Below are 24,676 nucleotides of genomic sequence, written 5' to 3' on the forward strand. Positions count from 1 at the left end.
CTCGATGGGGTTGGAGCGCAGGTAGTCTGCCAGCCACTTGAGATTACAGTCGCAGATGAATGGGTTCTGTGCCAGGTGGCTGGGAGGCAGAGAGAGAGAGAGAGAGAGAGAGAGAGAGAGAGAGAGAGAGAGAGAGAGAGGAGGAGGAGGAAAAAAAGTGAGGGGAGAGAGAGAAAAACAAAGAGGGGAAATGTACGAGACGGGGGAAAAACAAGTAAATATAAAATGTCATCCAGAGGTTGTCTACGCTCTAACGGTGAACCATTGGAACGGGTCAAACCTCTTCCTATTAATTCATTAGAAAAAGAAACGCACAACAGCGGTCGAGGGAAGAATTCCCACGGAGGAAGAGGAGACGCCTCTCTCTCTTCCACGTGATATTACAGACACAGACAAAGACAGCTCAGTAACAGGGCTATTTTCGACCTCTTATTTCGGGGTGGTGTGTGTGTGTGTGTGTGTGTGTGTGTGTGTGTGTGTGTGTGTGTGTGTGTGTGTGGTGGGTCCAGGGCTAGCTAACGCTGCGAAAATAAGCGTGCTTTGATTCAAAACAGAGGGTGTGAGGCGCTATGAAAACGTGGGGAAATCCGAGAGAGTGACTGACCAGTAAGCAGTCCTTTTCCTTTTAGCGGCTCCTCACATGCACGTCAACGCCTAGGCGTGATGGTGGTGGTGGTGCGGGTGCCGCACGCTTTTCACACTCTCAGAGTTAAACATTGGTTCTCAACGTTTTCCAGGGGAGGAACCAAATGGACCTTTTTCATCCATAATTATGTGGAATCAAGTTGGACCCATAAGGGTTCCATTTGTACGCTCTGAGAATTAAATGAACGCTGATGATATTGCAGCGTAGATTGGGGTCTGCTTTCACTACTACTTAACAGATTAATCGCCCAGGACGAAGTTCTTTGTCCTTTCTATTAGTAACGCCCGACGCTCAGGACGAAGTATTGTCCTAAAGACGAAGTTTATTGATACGAGAACAGATCGCCTGGCTGTATAGCCCAGGCGCGCCTGCTGGGCTCTCCTCGGTGACGCGCAAGACTGAGACGTCATCAAAAAACTCCCTCCTCTGTTTAGCTGATGAAAACGAAAATCTTAAAACGTTCATAAATCGCGATCTAAATCATCCCGTCTTTTTCTGAAAAAAGATCCTGTGTTAGACGGCGCTCCGCGGTCCAGTCGCTAGTCTCGATAGATTTATTCTTGTCTCCCGTTGTTGTCGATCGATTCTAAAGTGCTGTGGCTATTGTTAGCTGCTACACAACATCATGAACTTCCGGCCGGTCCGTCCGGAAAAGGCGTCCGTGTTTATAAATCGACTGGGCGCATGAATGTAATGGATTAAATAGTTCCGGGCAATTAAAGTGATAAACATGTGTTTTCTAATGTATGGAATTTATTTATTTTTATTTATTTATTTCATTGAATTTGAAATCTTTTCTGAGAACGTTTTTTGAAAACAGCAGCAGTATCCATCGCCACAAGTGCATACTAGCACATCGTCTCTGTCGGATGGAAACCTCATATTGTCCAAAACCGTTACTTTTCAGGATTCTAATTCAACAGCAGCAGATCTACGATGGATGATCTGCTTACTTTTGATGCTTTCGTGTGAGTACGCCATTAATTGGCGAACAAAACAACAAAACAAAAATAAAGTCTGAATACGGAGATAAGAGGTTTGTACTCGACAGCAACGACATACCAAAACAAACGGTTTTGGACATGCAGTGTGACTTATACCTCTGCTGCGCTGCGGTGCGGTCTGGGTGGATGCCACAGTGTGAGGTCTGTATTGATACGTGTTAAATGATACGGCCGCGTGGTCGTGGGCTGCGTTTACCACGATGACGGAGAGCAACAGGCATTCACGTTAGATAACGGGATGGACTGCTGAGGAGGCGAGTCACTTTTCTTTCCAGTTTCAGAACTGTAGCCGCTAAAGAACAGGGGCCCTTAGTGCGCGCCGTGCATTGTGTCTGTGAAGATGACAGATTTGTGTGGCCCCCCTCGCTGCCATTCCTGTGTCATTAGACAGAGGTGCGTGCGGGTAAACAACCACCGATGTGTCCGCGCATGTTTTACGGCGACAGCTCAGAATGTGTCAGAGCCTCATGCCATACCATAGAACCCTCTGCCCCTCCCTCGCCCCCCAGTGCACATTCTCTTATAATATATACCTCAAGATTCTACCCAGTTATGAGTTTTATTCCAATAGGTTTCCTATTGTGTTTGTATTGTATGTATTATGTCATTGTCATTGCTTGTCGGGCAGAAACCTCTTACCTCCATATTTTCACTTTTTTGTTTTGTTTTGTAAATTAACGTCCTACTTGATTGATCATACTATACTACAGCGTCACACAAAGGCATCAAAAGTAGCAGATCCGCAAGCCTGAAACGTGTCTCGAAACTACGCATTTGAGCTTGAAGATACTGCTACTTTTGAAGTCGTTTTTGAATTTGAACGCCGAAAAGTAACAGGTTTGGACACATGAGGTTTCCACCCGACAGAGACGACGTACCACTGATGAATTCCGTACAATGGACCACAACGGAAACTAATTAAGTCCCCTGGGGGCTTTTTGTGTCATCTTTTTAGCATGACCTTTGACTGTACTGTTAACAATCTTGTTATTAAAGTATTCAATCAATCAATCGATCGATGGAAAACACACGTTACTCACAGGGTCTGTATGGCCCTCAGGGAGGTGAAGGTGCCCTTGGCGAGCGTCTGGATCTTGTTGTCGTACAGCGACAGCAGAGAGAGGTTCTGAAGGTCCTGGAAGGTGTTGGCCCGCACGCAGTGGATCTTATTGGCATTCAGCAACCTGGGAGCAGAGAGAGAGAGAAGAGAGAGAGAGCGAGAGAGAGAGGGGGGAGGGGGTTGGGGGGTTAGCGGGAAAAGAGGGTATACGAAAAGGCCACAGAGTGGAAGGAAGGATGGAGGGAACGTGGAGAACAGGAGCGAAGGAAAAGGAAGGAGAGAAGGGAGGGAAGATGTGAAGGAGGTAGATAGAGGGGCTTGTCAGAGCGCTCTTTATGCACTCATGCATTATGCATTCCTTCCACAAACTTCTACAAGGCTATACATTCTACTTTGTCAGAAGGTTACAGCGTGCGTGCGTGTGTGTGTGTGTGTGTGTGTGTGTGTGTGTGTGTGTGTGTGTGTGTGTGTGCGTGTGTGTGTTGGTTTGACTTACAGCAGTTGCAGACCGTACAGACCGTCGAACACGCCTTTGGGCAGCTCCGTTATCTTGTTTCCGTACAGCACACTGGAAACCACAGCACAGCTACACTTAGTTTAACACTTTATTACACTGGAAACCACAGCACAGCTACACTTAGTTTAACACTTTATTTTTTATTTTTTTACCTGAGGTGGATTTACCTACTTGTGTGAAATATGTGTTGTTGTTTTTTCCCCTTTCCTTGTCAATTCAAATTGCAACTTAAGAACAATGTATTCACCGCTATACTTTTCTTTAACCTGTATGTTAACATTTCTAAAAATAAGATGAACACACCTGCATACACTGTATGATGAATAAACCTGCATATGATGCTGCTGATGTATCTAAACATGAATATCTTCATTATTTCATCTGTTTTTTACTCATTGTATTCTTTTTCTTTATAGCTCTCCTGTACCTCTATCCTCTCTCTTCTTACGGAAATTACAAAATGATGGAGTACGTACCAAAAATAAATAAGAATTTCACCCACTTCTTTATACCTGCAAACCTGTGATGTCAGTCAGTCAGTCAGTCAGTCAGTCAGCCAGCCAGCCAGCCAGCCAGCCAGCCAGCCAGTCAGTCAGTCAGTCAGTCACGGCCAAGCTACACCAGGCTTTTCTCGCGCGTTTACCCTAAACGCGCGGCCCGCGCGTGCGTTTTTTAAAATAGGACTGGACCTAAATTAAACGCACGGCGCACGCGTAAACGCGCACGTTTTGTGCGCGAAAAGCCTGGTGTAGCCAGCCAGCCAGCCAGCCAGCCAGCCAGTCAGTCAGTCAGTCAGTCAGTCAGTCACATACTTACAGAGAGTTCAGGGAGCGCAGGCCCAGGAAGGCATCAGGAGCTATCTCTGATATGTGGTTGTTGCTCAGGTCTCTGTGTGGATGAAAAAGACAACAGCCCATGAGTCTTCTTTCACAGAAGCATGTTTTAGGTTTGACTCCAAGTCAAAACTCACTTCATCATCATGTAGCATTACAGTAGCTACCAGTATGTTATCCAATGAATGCACTGTACTAATAGAGCGTCGAAGTCCCGCCCCCATTCATGACGGCGAGCAGCCCGGAAGAGAATTGTCCATTCATTTTTCCCATAGACGTTTCAGAAAGTATATATTTAAAGACCTGTAAGCCTTGGACAAAGCCAACTCGGATGGTGACAAATCATGACAATAAACACAATTATTTGGGTCGAACAACCCCCCCCCCCCCCCCACAAACACACACACAAATGAAGTCTAGACGCTCTCCCGGGCAGCCTGTGAGGCATAATGTAGTGTGAGTGGATGGAAGACGTGTTTCAGCCAACCCCTCCCCCCCCCCTCCCCCCCACCTCTCTCTCTCTCTCTCTCTCTCTCTCTCACGCTCCACGGCATGTCCCTCCGTTGAAACCAAGCAGGACTCACCGACTGGTAGCCAATCAAAACATTTACTTGTGTTACTTGTGGCCTATATCGGACGGCCCTGTCTAATATCTTGTGTGTGTATGTGCATGTGCGTGTGTGTGTGTGTGTGTGTGTGTGCGTGCGTGCGTGCGTGCGTGCGTGCGTGCGTGCGTGCGTGCGTGCGTGCGTGCGTGCGTGCGTGCGTGCGTGCGTGCGTGCGTGCGTGCGTGCGTGTGTATGTGCGTGTGTGCGTGCGTGTGTGTGTGTGTGTGCCTATGTATTAATGAGGTGGAAGGCTGGTGTCCAGTCAGTGAGGTACGTCATTAATGGGATCCCCAGACAGGCCTTATACTGTATGTGTCCACAGGCTGAAACCACCCAGTGGTGCATGCACCACTATGCGTAGACCTAGCCTACGTTCATACGTGCATGTGTGTCTATACGTGCACGGTGTTGTGTGTGCATGTTGCGTGTCTGTCTGCGTATGCATGAGCGAGCCAACGGATTAGAAAGCGACGGGGGTGGAGGGGGGGATAGAGAACGAGAGAACGAGATGGGCCGACAGATAGACAGAGAGACGGAGAGAGAGAGGAAGAGGAGGATAGAACATGGGCCAGAAGAGGAAGAGAGATGCACAGATTGGCGGCGAGACAGAGAGAGAGAGAGAGAGAGAGAGAGAGAGAGAAAAAGAGAGGAGTGGAGTTAATGGAGCGTGCGGACTGAACTCGGGCGGACTGGATACCTTTAAAAGGGAAAGCGTGGTGTGGTGAGGGAGGAGAGCAGTGATGTTCTCATGTGGGGGTAACTATAACGTTCTAAACTAAAGGACCCCATTCGTCTTTCTGGCCAGAGGACTGAGGTTTCCTGGAACCCAAAACGCAAGGGAAGCGGCCAAAAATGTGCATTTGGTGCACTTTCTGTACAGCCAAATACTGTGTCTAACGTGTGTGTGTGTGTGTGTGTGTGTGTGTGTGTGTGTGTGTGTGTGTGTGTGTGTGTGCGTATATGTGTGCGTATGTGTGCATGCACCCGTGTGTACGCGCGTGTGTGTACGCACGCGCATGTGTGTGTGTGTGTGTGTGTGTGTGCGTGTGTACGTATGTGTGCGTGTGTGGTTGTTGTTGTTGCCCAGGCTGTCAGAGCAGCATCTTGTGTAAGAGGACATGGGTTGACGTGTAGGTCGTCCAAACCAGGCCCAAGGTTACTGAGAGAATGGAAGCCTTTTGGCATTTGCTGGGGCAGCGGGGGAAGGGGAGGGGTGGGGGGGGCGGGTTTCCACCCAACAGAGACAATATAGGCTAGATGTGTGTACTGACAAATAGGAGCTGTAAGTATGCAAGTCTTTGCTCCATGTTTGTGCCTCCTCAGTTGCGTGCCGGAGGGTAACAGCGGTGTAAGTACACTTCTGCAACAGAAGCACAGAGTGAGAGAAGTGAACAATACCGTAGCTGATCAAATAGCGGTGAGACACAAGTCTCAATTAGCATTGAGTCGTGAGCGTGGCTGCCACAGTCCTGTACACTTTTCTTGCACACTTTGTGCTACGGAGCTCAATCGACTGATTGATCATTAAAATCAACGTGCTCTGAGAATGCACATGGCCCACCTATCTGACCACGTTCACTTTGGAGATGTTCAAGTTGGCCCAGATCCAGGAAAGGTTGACAACCAACTGGTGTTGTTTGCCAACCTTCTGGAAACCCGGGGACTACAGTCATAGACACTGTGTCTATGGAAACCCAGGGACTACAGTCATAGGCACTGAGTCTATGGAAACCTGGGGACTACAGTCATAGGCACTGAGTCTATGGAAACCTGGGGACTACAGTCATAGGCACTATGTCTATGGAAACCTGGGGACTACAGTCATAGGCACTATGTCTATGGAAACCCGGGGACTACAGTCATAGACACTGTGTCTATGGAAACCCAGGGACTACAGTCATAGACACTATGTCTATGGAAACCTGGGGACTACAGTCATAGGCACTATGTCTATGGAAACCTGGGGACTACAGTCATATATAGGCACTGTGTCTATGGAAACCTGGGGACTACAGTCATATATGGGCACTGTGTCTATGGAAACCTGGGGACTACAGTCATAGACACTGTGTCTATGGAAACCCGGGGACTACAGTCATAGGCACTGTGTCTATGGAAACCTGGGGACTACAGTCATATATGGGCACTGTGTCTATGGAAACCCGGGGACTACAGTCATAGGCACTGTGTCTATGGAAACCTGGGGACTACAGTCATATATGGGCACTGTGTCTATGGAAACCTGGGGACTACAGTCATATATGGGCACTGTGTCTATGGAAACCTGGGGACTACAGTCATATATGGGCACTGTGTCTATGGAAACCTGGGGACTACAGTCATATATAGGCACTGTGTCTATGGAAACCTGGGGACTACAGTCATATATGGGCACTGTGTCTATGGAAACCTGGGGACTACAGTCATAGGCACTATGTATATGGAAACCTGGGGACTACAGTCATATATAGGCACTGTGTCTATGGAAACCTGGGGACTACAGTCATATATGGGCACTGTGTCTATGGAAACCTGGGGACTACAGTCATAGACACTGTGTCTATGGAAACCCAGGGACTACAGTCATATATAGGCACTGAGTCTATGGAAACCTGGGGACTACAGTCATAGGCACTATGTCTATGGAAACCTGGGGACTACAGTCATAGGCACTATGTCTATGGAAACCTGGGGACTACAGTCATATATGGGCACTGTGTCTATGGAAACCTGGGGACTACAGTCATAGACACTGTGTCTATGGAAACCCGGGGACTACAGTCATAGGCACTGTGTCTATGGAAACCTGGGGACTACAGTCATATATGGGCACTGTGTCTATGGAAACCTGGGGACTACAGTCATATATAGGCACTGTGTCTATGGAAACCTGGGGACTACAGTCATAGGCACTATGTCTATGGAAACCTGGGGACTACAGTCATATATAGGCACTGAGTCTATGGAAACCTGGGGACTACAGTCATAGGCACTATGTCTATGGAAACCTGGGGACTACAGTCATAGGCACTATGTCTATGGAAACCTGGGGACTACAGTCATATATAGGCACTGTGTCTATGGAAACCCAGGGACTACAGTCATATATAGGCACTGAGTCTATGGAAACCTGGGGACTACAGTCATAGGCACTATGTCTATGGAAACCTGGGGACTACAGTCATAGGCACTATGTCTATGGAAACCTGGGGACTACAGTCATATATGGGCACTGTGTCTATGGAAACCTGGGGACTACAGTCATATATGGGCACTGTGTCTATGGAAACCTGGGGACTACAGTCATATATGGGCACTGTGTCTATGGAAACCTGGGGACTACAGTCATAGACACTGTGTCTATGGAAACCCGGGGACTACAGTCATAGGCACTGTGTCTATGGAAACCTGGGGACTACAGTCATATATGGGCACTGTGTCTATGGAAACCTGGGGACTACAGTCATATATGGGCACTGTGTCTATGGAAACCTGGGGACTACAGTCATAGGCACTGAGTCTATGGAAACCTGGGGACTACAGTCATAGGCACTGAGTCTATGGAAACCTGGGGACTACAGTCATATATAGGCACGGTGTCTATGGAAACCTGGGGACTACAGTCATAGGCACTGAGTCTATGGAAACCTTGGGACTACAGTCATAGGCACTGAGTCTATGGGAACCCGGGACTACAGTCATAGGCACTGTGTCTATGGAAACCTGGGGACTACAGTCATAGACACTGTGTCTATGGAAACCTGGGGACTACAGTCATAGACACTGTGTCTATGGAAACCCTGGGGGACTACAGTCATAGGCACTGTGTCTATGGAAACCTGGGGACTACAGTCATAGGCACTGAGTCTATGGAAACCCGGGGACTACAGTCATAGGCACTGAGTCTATGGAAACCTGGGGACTACAGTCATAGGCACTGAGTCTATGGAAACCTGGGGACTACAGTCATAGGCACTGAGTCTATGGAAACCTGGGGACTACAGTCATAGGCACTGAGTCTATGGAAACCTGGGGACTACAGTCATAGACACTTGGCAACCCAAGTGTGACATCAAAAAGTATCACTTGATATGCTGGGAATACCAGGAGACCGAGAGACCGCCTGTGTATCCGTCAGGGATGTTCTTTGGCCCTGTCAACCAAAAAGGAGAAAACAAGAAGAGAAAAGGAAAAGTGGTCCGCGGGCGGGGTAGCCCGCCGCTACCGGGGAACGCGCGGCCAGCTGAACTAACAAGGAACCAGGGAGGGTCAAGTCGGACATGAAGCCACACATTCTTGTTGTTTCTAAAAGCGGCGCTCAGCTCCCTGCACAACAGACAGCACAGACAGGCTGCTGGGACACCGGTTCATCCAGATAACTCACAAATAGAATGAACTGATGTTTTGTTATAAAATGAGTGTGGATATATTTTATCTTGAAGTTCAGGCTCTGCTAAAAAAACAAATTCTCCCTGCTCAGCACAATTAGATAACCGGTAGATATACAATAACAACCTCCCCATGGGGAACAGAACTGATAGCAGAGCTATAGAGGAGGTGCTGGGGTGGCGGTGGGAGCAAACAGCGCATAACAACAAACCAGGAATGCATATGCAGAAAGAACGCAGACTTCGGTGCGCTTAAATAGCATACCCCCGGCCCAATTGGTCAGCTGATTGCCACGTGAGCGTATGACATATGGGACTTGCAGAACTCTGAATACACCCACATAGTAATGCACAAGCGTGTTAACCTCTGGAGTGTATGCTGACTGAACCGACTCGCAGGCTACGTATCATTGGTGACAGCAGAGGACACGCACCGGCCAAACCCTGACTGTTAATTGAACTCTGACAGGGTGTAAAAATGGACCCCGCGAGGTCACAACCTTTGCAGTGTCCGTGTCAGGTGCAGTGCGGTCAGACCTATATGAGGGGAGCGGTCATTATTATATTGTCACAGAGACGATGAGTGAATACACTGACCAGTGAGTTATGTACACATGGTTGCTGTGAGGCTGTCGGGCGGAAACCTCTTAAGTCCATATTCTGACTTCATTTTCGTAAATTAACGCCCTGCTTTTTCGATTGATTGAATACCTTTTTCAGTCACAAATTTAAAACAGCACGAGGCACAGTCAGGCGAAAAGGATAACACGTCCTGGGGACTTGTTTCCATTGTGGCCCTATGTATTCAGTTCAACAACAATATAACACAATAATACAGATCATCAACATATAAAACACTATATGTACTTGATCATACTACAGCATCACACAAAAGTAGCAAATCCACAAGCTCGAAACGCGGCCTAAAGCAACAATCTTTGAGCTTGTAGATCTGCTGCTTTTGCTGTTTTTGAATTTGAATGCAGTATTGGACATACTATGAGGTTTTACACCCGAGACGATACATTGTTGCGGATGGACATTTTTATACTCTCAGAGTTAAAGGAAGGGAAAGAAAGTATTTTCTGGTCCCCCAGGGGAGGGGCAATTGTGCTTTCACAACTTCACCCAGCTGATGATTGATGACTGCTCAGATGCATGGCTCTAACAATGAGCGCACAGGAGTGAGCAGTTAGAGGTGCCTTGAACCATCAGATTCCCAGACACCCACTATACCCACTATTCACAGACGCCCAACTCTACCCACTCAGCCGCATGGCCACCCCTTAAATCAACACTCGGGAGTTCCTTTATGTCTATACTGTGCATGCATATAGAGTTGAGAATATATTTAACAAAAAAATCCACCATTCAGAAGATGCTGAGCAGCATGCGCACTCTCTCATTAAACATCGTCCGGACCGAACGATCCGTCGACCACGGGGTATCGTAAATCCTCGATTTAACTCCGGAGACCCTTCAGAGTCTATACCCTTCGTATGAACCGACGACCAACAAAACCAACCCTTTTTTTTGTACGAAGGGCAGAGAAACTCCCTGACCCTCCTGGTCAAGACTGGTGGTGATGGAGGATGAGGAGGAGGAGGAGGAAGAGGTGTGGGCTGGCTGGCTGGCGAGCAGGGCTGGCTGCATGGGTGCAAAATCACTCAGACTCCAACCAGCAGCCTGTCAGTGTTGGCTCCCAGCGGAGGCCATGCAGAGACAGCGGAGCCTCAGACCAGCCTTCATTCCAGCACACTCTCCCAAGTCCCCTCCATAATCAACCCGGCCACAGTTTACAGTTTGCCCACGCAGTCAGTTGGGCACACGTACACACGCACATGCACACGCACACGCACACACACACACACGACACACGCACACACACACACACACACACGCACACGCACACGCACACACACACACGCGCGCACGCACGCACCAGGCAACACCAGCCAGGGGAATACCAGCGAGCAGCAAATGAAAGATGAGAGCTGTTATTATACTCGTGTCGCATCTCGAGTGCCCACTGTCTACCGCGTCCTGCAAGAACCAGGAACATGTTCTTTAGTTCATGTAAATATTGCATGTTCTTCGGCAGTTCAGGGAGACCTCGCATTTTCTTTCAGCCAAACTGCAGTGTTGATTTAGTTGACTAAGACTAAGACAAAGACTAAAACGAAAATGAACGCTGTTTAAGAGTACTGACTCTCTGATGCTATAAACATTAGAAGCGTATACTCGACATATACTTACATCCTGCGTAGCTTCTTGTAGGGAGAGAAGGCCCCGGGAGGGACAGACTTAATGCCATTTTGCTCCAGACGTCTAGAAAGAGAGAGGGAAGAGAGAGAGAGAGAGAGAGAGAGAGAGAGAGAACATCGGTTAACCAAACAATAACAGGTCTCCATGGTAACAGAACTAGAGTGATGGCCCGTCAGTCAGTCACCTCCGACCCCATGTTGATTCTGCGTCATGGTCGGGACTCTTTCTCTCCGCTGTAACTCGTCTGGTCCACGACAAGTCATAACATCCTCCAAACCAATAAACAGTTTGGTCCCCGAAGAGACTGTGTCCCTGTGTCTGTGTGCTGTCTGTGTGTGTGTGTGTGTGTGTGTGTGTGTGTGTGTGTGTGTGTGTGTGTGTGTGTGTGTGTGTGTGTGTGTGTGTGTGTGTGTGTGTGTGTGTGTGTGTGGCATGGGGTTAGGTGTGGGGTGGTGTGGTGTGGTAGGATTTTAAACTAAAACAGTGGTTCTCAAAGTGGGGTCGGGGTTCCTAAGTTGACCCTTACAAGTCTCTGAAGTCTGTAACTCTGACAGTGTATACAAATGGAACCAAATTGACCCGTTGGGGTTCATTTGGTTCCATTTGTACACTGTCAGAGTTTTTGAAATGTAAAAGTATTGAGAACCACTTTTTTCCCAAACCACTTCGTCCTCATATGCTCTCTTAAAGCAGTCAACACGGCTGATATAATAACATATAGGCATCCATCCCAGTGGTGCTTTCTGCACTTTATTTTCCTTTTTCTTCCAGATGTGTTCCCACAAATGCCAAGTAAAATAACCAAAGATTTTCTCTTTTTTTATTTACTATTATAATAATGTTTTGTTTTTACTTTACTGTCATGTTTTTCAAGTAAGAATGTTTCCCCACTTGTTTGAGGTTGCGAGGCTGCGAGCACACAGAGGCAAGTTATAATTATTACAAAAACGCAGACCCTTAAAGGGCAGAGAGCCTTATCGGTCAAATGGTAAACTTTTAAAGATGAATTAAGGCTCCGGGTTTCACCGTGTCGACACGCTGACAAAACTGCTCAGTCAGTCAGAACAACGTCAAATGCGACTTTTAGTTCATCTGACAAATTTGAGCCATACAGACATCAACACGCACACACACGCGCGCGCACACGCACATACACGCGCGCGTGCACACACACACACACACACACGCACACACACACACACACACAGCCAGACGTACACTTGCTCAGAACGGAAATTTGCGGAGTCACCAACCTTAATAAGTCTCAGATGGCATGGGGAAACAGACATCACTAAAAACCATTAGTGGTGGTGGTGGTGGTGTGCATGTGCGTGTTGGTGTGTGAGTTTGCGTGTGTGCGTGCATGTGTGTTTGCGTGCACATGAGGCCGGCTGCTATACTCGTGCAGGACCCAGGCCTGTCCTGAGCCCTTTGGCGTAACGTATAGCATGGCAGAGAGGGCTGTTTATCTGCAGGTCAGTTCACAGCTTTTAAAAGTGCCCTTAACAAGGCTTAGCAGCTAGGGGCCCCAATGGGGGGCCCCAGCTGTGCGCCTGTGTCTGGCAGCCCCCCCCACCCCCCCTCGCCCTGCAACACCCCACTTCACAGCCACCAACTCTGGGCTTAAAGATCAGGATCAGGGAGGGAGTGCTGTTAAGTCCATGCGTTCCTTATATTTCCCAGAGTCACGTCTACTTTAACTCTGACATACAAATGGTTCCATTTGTTTACTCCTGGAGTCACCGGCCCATAAGGATCCATTTGTACTCTCTCAGAGTTGCAGACCTATATAAGGCTCCCTTTGTAAACTCACAGCGTTACATACAGTGCAGAGCCACACGGTTCCGTGTTGCACGCTGTCAAGAGTTGAATAAAATGTCGCTGTCCAGGCCAGCAGGACAATATAAGCATTTGGCTCGTGGTGGAAAGACTACGACGGCCATTAAAACGCCATGGGGGAAAACGAGAAACATTAAAAAAAAAAAATCGGGACATAATTCTTGGTCGGTGGCTAGCGCTGCTGATAGATTTCAGCTTAATCTCCTTTGCGAGCGTGTCATCGCGTCGGGATAGAAGCGACCCCGTCGTGATTTAGCGATTCGAGACGTTTTCCAGAAGATTTACTACGCTGTGTCCCAGCCAGGCAGGGACCCTCCTGCCTTACTATGTTAATGTTCACGCATGGGGGGGTAAATGTTTAGTTAGCCATTAACCCGCAAGCCACTCAGGCCAAGTTTTGAGTTTCCATATTTTTCAATGGAAGAATGTTTCCCCCCTTTCAAAAAGGGAGGGGCCATCGTTTATGGCGCGATATGGGAGCCCAATTGACATTCTTCGGATAGCAGTGATTCCAGACCACAGATTCCTGTGGTATAGCTGTGTTCTCTCTCTCTCTCTCTCTCTCTCTCTCTCTCTGCCCGTTCTTCAGTGTGTGTGTGTCGGTGGATTTACAGCGGTGTGACACTGTCCTGCTGTCCTCAACCGTGAGGCCGAGCGCTCGGCCAAGTGGCTTTACCGCCTTCTCTCATCAAGTCTGTCAGACTGGTCCCAAACTAGTCTCCCGTGTGTGTCTGTGTGAGCGTGCATGCTTGCGTGCGCGACTGTGAGCGCGCGTGCGCGTGTGTGCATGGAATAAAGCAAAAAATTAAATATCATGACTGAAAATGGAAGGGTGATGTTGAATGTATTATCATTCTAAACTTCTGTTCTGTGCTAACTACAGCCAACCGGTTGAAGAAATCACTGATTGAGGCTTTCACCTTTTGCTTTTATTTCTAAGACTTAGACCATTCATGTTATAGCGGAATAGCGCCTCTAAACATGTGTTCTGCTGCCAGCTTGACCTCTTCAAAGGCTCTTTAATCTTGAAATGATCAATAACCGAGACGCGCTGCGACGTGTCGAGTACTTGTAGATCTGCTCTTTATGCTGCGTGACATGCTTCCATTAGTTCCATAGAAGACATGCTGGCTGCGACTGAGAACACATACATACATGACATGACATAGGCCTACTATCTGTCTCGGACTCGTTTGGGTTGTGTGCGCACTGCAGCAGTGTAGCTCTGGCCTGGGCCATGGCTCAGCGGTCCAGGCACCTTGGCTGGTAATCCAGTCTGGCAGTGTGCCGCGGGTTCGACTCCCGATCCCGACGGCCTTTACTGCATGTCACCCCCCCATCTCTCTCCCCATTTCCTGTCAGCCTACTGTCTGTCCCTCCATGAAAAAATGTATAAAATAAAGGCGAAAGCCACAAAAAAAACATTAATAAGCAGTGTAGCTCTCCGCTCGAAATGAATGAATGTCATGTTCTCATTTTAGTTTCGATTGTGTATACTTCGACGGTGGCAGTACCGCACACCCAAAATAGCCACTCTACAAGCCCGCACGCCTGCGAAGCGTTGTGAGCTTGTAGATCTGCTATAATTCTCTGTGTGCGCACTTTCCATGCCTGCACGGCACCACGCTCAATTAAGAAAGATTTAATGCAGATGCGCTCAAGCTGACGGCCAGGTTCAGACTCAAAGCCTCAGAGGGGCTTCCATTCCAGTTCAGGACGGAGAGGACACTTTTCTCCGACGGTCAAAAAAGGCAGGGGCTAAAGCCCCCTTTTATAAGCATAAGATGAACAGAACAAGACAAGCTGATGATTTCAGCAGGAGGAGTATAGAGCTACCGGAATGCTTTTTTTCCCGTTAATTTTTGGGGAAGGGGGGTGTGACCCACCCCGCCCGCCACACGATAATTGTGCTGAAAACCTTGTCCCGTCCACCCGCCCCGCGGGACCTGCGGGCAACGGGCTGGCCCGCGCACTACCGAGGGGACAATGCTGCTGGAGACAGCCGCTCCGTCTCCTCGCCAATCGATACGTCACGTCGTGCCACAACTAAATTCATCCAATCAACAAAACAGCGGCTCACTCTGTCACCGTCCAATCAACAGGAATGAAAAAAGAAAACAATCGCTCGTTCGGACGGACAATCAATGACTCCCATCCAATTCATCAGACTGCACAGCTCCCAATGTGTGTGTGTGTGTGTGTGTGTGTGTGTGTGTGTGTGTGTGTGTGTGTGTGTGTGTGTGTGTGTGTGTGTGTGTGTGTGTGTGTATGCGTGTGTGCACACTGCACACGCATGTGTGACTACTACGTCTGTGTCAGTCCAATCAATCAGTCTTCATCCTTTTCATTTGGCTCTGAGCATGTTTTTCATTAAGGGGAAACACCATTATACTATTAGGTATTCACCCAGTGTGTGCGTGTTTGTTTGTGTGTGTGTGTGTGTGTGTGTGTGTGTGTGTGTGTGTGTGTGTGTGTGTGTGTGCGTGCGTGCGTGCGTGCGTGCGTGCGTGCGTGCGTGCGTGCGTGCGTGCGTGCGTGCGTGCGTGCGTGCGTGCGTGCGTGCGTGCGTGCGTGCGTGCGTGCGTGCGTGCGTTGTGTGTGTGTGTGTGTGTGTGTGTGTGTGCATGTGAGTCATACATGGATGACGTGCAGGACCTCAGCGGTGGATGAGAGAGAAAGACAGTTTTTTATGGTAGATTCCAGTGACAGTCACAAACAACATTACAACAGTGTGTAATAATAATACTAATCTGCTGTCGTAATATTGTTTAGACTACGTGGTCGTACAGAGACCAGCTCACATTCACCACACAGCTATAAACACATCGCTGGCATTCATTAGGACAGGCTGGTTGCAGCTCTCTCTCTCTCTCTCTCTCTGTGGCACATAATGAGAGCACAGTGTGCGAGTGCATGTGTGTGTGTGCGTGCGTGCACGTGTGCCTGTACACATGGATGGCGTGCAAGGTTTCCCGAGCGGCTCATTAACGGGGCATCGGGGCTGCGTGGCCTTGATGCTCGGCGGCACCGCCTCGCGCTGTAATTGAGGCTGATTTTATAACGAACTTCAAGCGCACATCAAAAAGAGAGAGGAAAAACCTCCGCCGCCGCACCCCAAAGTCACCGAGCGCCGCCACAAAGGCTCCCCCCACCCTCTCTCCCCTCACCTCTTCGCTGACGATCTGTTTCCCCCTAAACCTGCCCGCGGCACTGGTGCAGACGGGGACCAGAGAGGACACTGGTGCAGACGGGGACCAGAGAGGACACTGGTGCAGACGGGGACCAGAGAGGAGAGAGAAAAAGGGTCGCCCAGGAGGGAGGGAGGGTGAAACGAGGAGGAAGGGGTTGGGAGGGAGGGAGTCGAGGACTGGGGGGAAAGAACGAGGAGAAGATTGGTGTGGGAATAGACTTTGGTAAAGGTACGGCTCGGGTGGGCAGGACAGGAGGAATGTGGATGATATACGCCAGCGTTTCACCCGGGTCTTGTAAAAGATGAATCAGAACAAGATACAGTTTATTAGCGGGGGCACGGTTTAGTACCAATTAGTTGTGAAGGGCAGAGAGTCCTTTGAAAGCGTCTCGACTCCAACCAACATCTGCAATGCAGGAGAGAATCTCCCCTCTCTCTCTCTCTCTCTCTCTCGCACGCCTATAAAAACCGATGAGCACCGGTGCCGAGCTATCTTCCCAGCTGTCTCCCCGTTCGCCCATTAGTGCTGCTAGCCCCGTTATTGAGCCCATAGATCACATCACATCCTCTGGAAGATAGTATACCAAGGGCGCGGTATAACGGCCCGGACAGGGGAGACCGCGGAGAGGGTTCATTATACGACATTAAACATGGCAATAATAATGACCGAGCAGGGATAGAGTTGAGTCTTGAGTTACGCCATTCAAATTCATTTGTACAAAAAAAAAGGAACAGGATGTGAGCTAAGTATTTTTTAAGAGTTTGGACAGTGTCTTGTGTCTTGGAAAGTAGCGATGGTGGTGATGGTGGGGTCGGGTAGGGTTGCTGGACGAGATGCAAACACGTTGTGTTGAGGGTTGAGATCCTTTGGGGTTTTAACGATTCCGGTTCCTTAACGATTCCCTATTAACAGTCTGATTCATTTAACGATTCATATAAGTAGGGTGTTCCAAATGGACCCTTAACAGGTCTGTATCTGAAACTCTGAGAGTGTACAAATGGAACCAAATGGACCCTTACAGGTCCATTTGGTTCCATTTGTAAACTCCCAGAGTTATGGTGGCCCTTGAAATTAGAAAAGAAGTTTCAGAAGCACCGGTATTGTAATTGTATAGCAGACGTGAAGCTCTGACAGGGTGATAAAAAAACGAAACGGTTCCAAATGATGATGGAATGGATTCCTGGTTCCACAACGTACAGGCAGTGGAAGTGGGTCAGGGTTGTTGGGGAACATGTATCTGTGACTTCCACGCTGGCTCGCTGGTATTTATAAACAGAACCCATGGGGAGGGGGAGACCTAGAAACATGCAATGTCCTCCTCACCACGCATGCACACACGCGCGGGCGAGCAGGCTATCGACTCGGAAGGGCAGTGAGTCTCGCTCTCCCTCTCTTTCATGCCATCTTCCCCGTTCTTTCGCCCGCTCAAAGACGGAAGTTGAGGAGGCGCTTCGTACAATTCCTGTAGTGTGCAAACTTGCCGCAAAAAGATGGCGCAGAGAAAGTTAAAGTGCACCATCGATACTTGGACTAAGACGTGTCCTGCTCCGAGTGTACATTCCAGGGAATTAAAGTTGGCTGATAGGGGTTGAGGTTCATGAAGAGTTACTGCCCAGACAGATGTTGGGAAGGCCTGATAGCGAGGGAAGGGATGTTAGCTAAGTGTTCACATGTGCTTCCCGGCGTATCTGAGCCCCGATAAGAAGAGCCAACAAGGTCTGAAAACTGAGACTACGCAGTCAAGTCTGCATGCGTATATATATATATATATATATATATATATATATATATATATGTGTATAATGTCAATCTAAAGATATGTGCACGGCACACGCGGAACGAAGCGCCGGCGGCACGTTACATGCATTAAAACACACAGGCTTAAATCACAACCGCCTGCTGGGTTAAAACTGTGAGCAACGAAACAGAACGCACACGCAAACACGGCCCTGTGCGAGCCGCCGCACAGCGGCGCCACGCTTTAGAGCGCAGAGCGCTGCAGCTGCGGAGGTCCCTGGATTCCTCTGAAATCCTCCATCTTCCTGTGGGTCTGCTTGCCAAGAGGCTCAGGGGCAACAGAGGAGGTGGGCTCCAGTTGCACCGTGGCCCACCGAGGAATCTATAACCTGTCCAAATCGGACTGGAACGCACACGCTGCACAAACACATGAACAAACGTGCACACTGCACATATACCGTAAACACGCACTCACAGTTTCGTCACAGTGAACGGCCTCTGGCTTAAGTTGAACTGTTTTCAAGAGGATATAGGTTTTTTTTGGCAGGCCGTCTCAAAACACACGTCCGCTCAGGTGGGTTTTATTCAAATCCCACAGCCTTTAGGAGGACAGGAGGATTTCGGCAGCACGAATTATGTGCAGCTAGGGTTCGATTCCAGAAAATGGAACCCTGCCTATGCGTGTGTCACGCGGTGGACAGACTTACATCTCAGCCATGCTGTCTGGCAGGTTGGCTGGGATGGCGATGAGCCCCTTCCCTCTGCAGTCCACGATGTTGTTGCTACACGTACACATGGCTGGACAGGAACCTCCACCCAGGCTGCATGGCTGCATGCCAGAGCTCTCCTGGTGACCTGCAGGAGAGGAGAGGAGAGGAGAGGAGAGGAGAGGAGAGGAGAGGAGAGGAGAGGAGATATTTGCATCAAATCACAGGTGCAAAGTGGATAGACAGTCTGTAGTCAGAGCGTGTGTGTATGTGTGTGTGTATGTATGTGCGTGTGTGTGCGTGCGTGTGTAGCTCAGTAAAAGCAGCATGCTTGCAGGTTTAGGGGGACCCCTTCTCCTAAACCTAAAGAGCGTGGGGGGTTAGGGCGTTGGCGGTGGAACTGATCCGGCCCATATACTGGATGTTCGGCTCAGGCCGTTCTGTTGGCTTCCCTCCCTCCCTCCCTCCCTCCATCTCTCCATCCGTCCCTCCATCTCTCCCTCCCTCCCTCCCTCCCTCCCTCCATCTCTCCATCCGTCCCTCCATCTCTCCCTCCCTCCCTCCCTCCATCTCTCCATCCCTCCCTCCATCTCTCCCTCCCTCCCTCCATCTCTCCCTCCCTCCATTCCTCCATCTCTCCCTCCCTCCCTCCATCCATCCCTCCCTCCATTTCTCCATCCCTCCCTCCATTTCTCCCTCCCTTCCTCCATCTCTCCCTCCCTCCATCTCTCCCTCCCTCCCTCCCTCCATCTCTCCCTCCCTCCATCTCTCCCTCCCTCCCTCCATCTCTCCCTCCCTCCCTCCATCTCTCCATCTCTCCCTCCCTCCATCTCTCCCTCCATCCCTCCATCTCTCCCTCCCTCCATCTCTCCCTCCCTCCATCCCTCCATCTCTCCCTCCCTCCCTCCCTCCATCTCTCCCTCCCTCCATCTCTCCCTCCATCCCTCCATCTCTCCCTCCCTCTCCCTCCCTCCATCTCTCCCTCCCTCCATCCCTCCATCTCTCCATCCATCCCTCCATCTCTCCCTCCCTCCCCCCAGCCTTCAAGCTTTATCGAGATCGACTTGCAAATGAACACAGAACACACTTTCCAAGCCTTGTTTTTCCAACATAGAAGGACAAAAACAGAATGAACAAAACATCCCTCTCTCTCGACTGTTAAAGTTATTATTATTATTATTGTAAGAGAGCGCCGCACTCGTGTCAGTCAATGGGAAGGAAACTGGGTTACTTATCAAAAGAACTCCGTGAGCGTGCCGTCGGATGAGAGGAGAAAAAAAACAAGAAGGATGACGGAGATGAGGCGCAGACTGAAGGCTTCTCAATAACATCCATTGATCTTTCAGTGCGCTCCCCCCCCCCCCCCCCAGCCCCCCTCTCGTCTCTGCATTCTCCAAATCTAGGAGGAATTCGTGGCATTCTGCGTGTTCAGCTTTCTTCCAGATCTCCTCTCCTCTCCTCAACCCCCCTCCCCCCACCCCCCCATTTGTTCTACAACATTTCAACTTTCTTTTTTTCGCTCCATTTGCATACAGAGTACTCTCTGAGGTCTCTCTGGATACCTGTTCAAAAAGCCGCCAGCCCCCCCCGTCAGAGATATACTGATGTGAGGGAGAACTGTTTGGATTGCCAATGATGTGGCATCTGTGTGAGCGTGCCTGGAAGCATGTGTGCGTACATTGTGTGCGTGTGTGGTGTATAAAAATGTGTGTATGGCTAACCCAGATAAAATGAATAAAACAGACTTTTAAATGGCCTCATTTACACAGCATTACTAATCTGAGTCTCGAACCATGAATATTTGATTACATTCCTATCGGTCTCCAAGCATGCACTGACCCTGTGTGGGTGAGAGAGAGAGAGAGAGAGAGAGAGAGAGAGAGAGAGAGAGAGAGAGAGAGAGAGAGAGAGAGAGAGAGAGAGATAGAGATAGAGATAGAGAGAGAGAGAGAGAGAAAGAGAGAGAGAGCATGCACTGACCCTGTGTGGGTGAGAGAGAGAGAGAGAGAGAGAGAGAGAGAGAGAGTTTGGGTACAAACGGAAAAGCTTCAAGTGAGCGAGCGAGGAAGCGGAGCGTTCTAAACTCCAGGTCACCTAATGAAAGAATGGCTGCCAACCATTAGTTTAAATACAGAATGACACCATGACAGTATACTGGCACCATCTCTTAGTTTAATACATCATTAGCAATAATGCATTGTCATGGTGTAATCCTTTATTGCACATTACTGGCACCATCTCTTGCTCCATTTGGCTAATAGCTGAGTGTGAGTAGAGAGAGAGTCTGCATGGGAATTAGAAGGTTGCCGGTTTGACCCTTATCTCATGGCTCTTCCCGTCTCCAGCGTTAAAGCGGCCCCTGAGCAAGACACTTAACCCCTAACAGCTCCCCAATGTGTGCTCATCAGCGCCACCTGAGAAGTAATTCAACCCTAAAAAAAGGACGAAAATACTCCATTTCCTTTCCCTTTAATCACGGGGCCGAACGTGAAGCACGAGGAAGCATCACGGCCCAAGCGGTCAGAAGGTCAGGTGGAAACACCACACGACGATGTCCCAGCGCGCAGTATGGATGAACAAACGAACGAACGCACGCGAGCCGTTCGCACGACCGGCTGGCCCTCCCGTCTGCTCAATGCGAGGGAGGTTCCCGCGACGATCCCGGGGACGGCGGAGGTTTTGACAGATCGGGGATCGGGTGTGGGGCAGAGCAGAGCTAAGCTCTGATCTAACATGGCATGTTTGACAGGCCTGGGATCAGGCAGAGTGCAGAGCGCAGCTGGAGCGGCTCGCACGGTGACAGCTCCCTGACAGGTACACTTGAGGTGAAGCCGTTTGATGTGCGATACCCATCCACCCCCCCACACCCCACCCCAGTTTCTCCGTTATCTCTTTCCACATCCACCTCCTTCTCTCTGGACCTCAAAGTCCTGCATGGGGACTTGTTTCTGTTGTGGTCCTATAGATTAAATCCATCAACAGAGCATAGAATATTACCACATTAGTGCATGTCATCAACATTTACAAACAGCTATATTTACAGAGGAGAAAAGGGAATAAGGAAAGACAGTGTATGGCTCATTTCAATGGGAATTAATATGAAATTGCACTTGTAGAGTCTGTGTGTGTGTGTGTGTGTGTGTGTGTGTGTGTGTGTGTGTGTGTGTGTGTGTGTGTGTGTGTGTGTGTGTGTGTGTGTGTGTGTGTGTGTGTGTGTGTGCGTGCGTGTGTGTGTGAGAGGCGTATAAAATGTGTGTATGGCTAACCCAGATAAAATGAATAAAACAGACTTTTAAATGGCCTCATTTACACAGCATTACTAATCTGAGTCTCGAACCATGAATATTTGATTACATTCCTGATGGATGCTTTTTTCAGCGCAGCTTTGAAAGAAACCAGCGATTCACGTCAGTTCATGGAAGGCGTCAGGGCATTAGAAACCAGCGATTCACGTCAGTTCATGGAAGGCGTCAGGGCATTAGAAACCAGCGATTCACGTCAGTTCATGGAAGGCGTCGGGGCATTAGAAACCAGCGATTCACGTCAGTTCATGGAAGGCGTCGGGGCATTAGAAACCAGCGATTCACGTCAGTTCATGGAAGGCGTCAGGACATTAGAAACCAGCGATTCACGTCAGTTCATGGAAGGCGTCAGGACATTAGAAACCAGCGATTCACGTCAGTTCATGGAAGGCGTCAGGACATTCCACCTTATGTTGGCATAGTAGCAGAATGACAACTTTCCCACGTTTGTGCAACATTTGGGTGGCACCCGACCGCGGGTGCTCCCTCTGGTGGTGTGGCTGTGTGGGTGTCACTCACTTTGGACAAGTAGGTATGAGGACGCTGTATCTTAATTTAAATACCAATCCTATTTCAGATGTGTGGACTTAAAGCTGTATGGAAATACTTGACATTAATATAGTGGTTGCAATGGTAATTGATTGCCCAAGTCCCGTGGTGCGAGTTCTGGACTGGTTTGGGTGAATATTAAGTAGTTCCGGACGTCCGGTCATTTGGTGGGGGTCTGGGGGCCAGAACTCCCACCACGGGACTCCGGCAATCAATGAATTCCTTTGCAACCACTATATTAATAAACTTGATTTATGTATAGAGCACAAGTGCTTTATAAAACATGAAAAGCTAAAAACATCAAACAACATCAAGATCAAAGCAAAGTCAATAATAGTATAAGACAAAAAACATGAAAACAAAAAGGGCAAGTATATTTCCTACAGCTTTATGTCCACAAATCTGAACTAACCCTTTCATCCTGTCATCTACCCTGAGACATCGCAAACTAGCAAAGTGTGCTGGACTGATCGTTAAAACAAACACGCACGCCGGCCCACCCGAATGCTTTCGAGAGCATCCCTGGTCCCGAAAAGGTTGAGATCCTTCTCAACCTTTTCTACAGCGCTCGGCAGTGTTGTTGTATATCCTTCCCATGCAGCCGTCCCCCGGCAGGCAGCCCCCTGGCCTTCCCATGTAGCCGTCCCCCGGCAGGCAGCCCCCTGGCCTTCCCATGCAGCCGTCCCCCGGCAGGCAGTCCCCTGGCCTGTATATCCTTCCCATGCAGCCGTCCCCCGGCAGCCAGCCCCCTGGCCTGCGTACATTAGTCATAGGGAGTGCATGCAGAGACTGGGGAGTGATTGCCAGTCAGCCGTGATGCAGAGCCGGGGGTCTCCTGTAACAACTAATAACATTATGGACCCCTATATACTGCTCTGCTCTTCCGCCTGCCTCGCATGACTACATGCCTCTCTCTCTCTCTCTCTATGTCTCTCTCTATGTCTCTCTCTCTGTGTGTCTCCCTCTCTCTCTCTCTCTCTCTCTCTCTCTCTCTATGTCTCTCTCTCTGTGTGTCTCCCTCTCTCTCTCTCTCTCTCTCTCTCTCTATGTCTCTCTCTCTGTGTGTCTCCCTCTCTCTCTCTCTCTCTCTCTCTCTCTGTGTGTCTCCCTCTCTCTCTCTCTCTCTCTCTCTCTTTCTCTCATGCACCCCGCCTACCCCGCCTCAAATCCCCCGCAGGTGGCCTGGCCTGGTCACACACAACTACAAGCATGCATTTATTTTCTCACACACACACACACACACACATGCACGCGCACACAGAAAATACTAATTGTGTGTGTATGTGTGCGCGCGCGTGCATGTGTGTGTGTGTGTGTGTGTGTTTGTGTGTGTGTGTGTGTGTGTGTGTGCCAGTGAGGCAGTCCCTAGAGTCCTTCTCTGGGAGTTCAACTTCTGGTCAGTTATCTATTCCACACGCACGCACGCACGCACGCACGCACGCACGCACGCACGCACGCACGTACCCACCCATACACACGCATACACAAACACGCACACCACGTGCGTGCAGATAACACACATAGTGTGTGTATGTGAAAGCAACACTGTATCTGCGCACAGCCCTGGAGAAATACATAGTTTTCTTTTCTTTTTTCTCCCACCCTCCCCTGTGTTTGTCATGTTGGCAAAGGTTGCCACGGCGACCATCCCGACAGTCAAGAGAAAACGTCCATCACACACACACACACACACACACACACACACACACACACACACACACACACACACACACACACACACACACACACACACACACACACACACACACACACACACACACACACACACACACACACACACACAAACCCGATTTTATACATCGTCGCACGGCGGTGTCCCTCGTCGCCGGAAAAACAGCCAATCTACAAGCTTGGAGATCGGCTGTTTCCAGAGCGCTATATAGCGAGCACAAATCAGGCATTTACGAGCTGCGTCTCTCGCCACCTCTCGTCTCTCAACAACGCGCCTCTTCACGTCGAGCGCGGCGGATCGTAAAGCAAACCCTGCGTGACAGCTATACAGTAACGCG

General features: G+C 49.3%; 1 protein-coding gene across 1 annotated transcript in view; it reads right to left on the minus strand.

Annotated features, from left to right (window-relative positions):
• The window catches only part of slit1a (slit homolog 1a), a 159,278-nt gene that overhangs the window by 38,870 nt on the left and 95,732 nt on the right, over window positions 1–24,676 (minus strand). Inside the window, exons 9-14 of the mRNA XM_079512412.1 lie at window positions 18,796–18,943; window positions 11,313–11,384; window positions 4,044–4,115; window positions 3,207–3,278; window positions 2,691–2,834; window positions 1–79 (exon numbers count right to left, since the gene is read on the minus strand). The exon at window positions 1–79 is cut by the window's left edge and continues 85 nt beyond it. Coding sequence (XP_079368538.1) covers window positions 1–79; window positions 2,691–2,834; window positions 3,207–3,278; window positions 4,044–4,115; window positions 11,313–11,384; window positions 18,796–18,943 — 587 coding nt within the window. The remainder of the gene's footprint in view (window positions 80–2,690; window positions 2,835–3,206; window positions 3,279–4,043; window positions 4,116–11,312; window positions 11,385–18,795; window positions 18,944–24,676) is intronic.

The sequence above is a fragment of the Electrona antarctica genome (assembly GCF_951216825.1).
Source record: "Electrona antarctica genome assembly, chromosome: 10".
Classification (NCBI taxonomy): domain Eukaryota; kingdom Metazoa; phylum Chordata; class Actinopteri; order Myctophiformes; family Myctophidae; genus Electrona; species Electrona antarctica.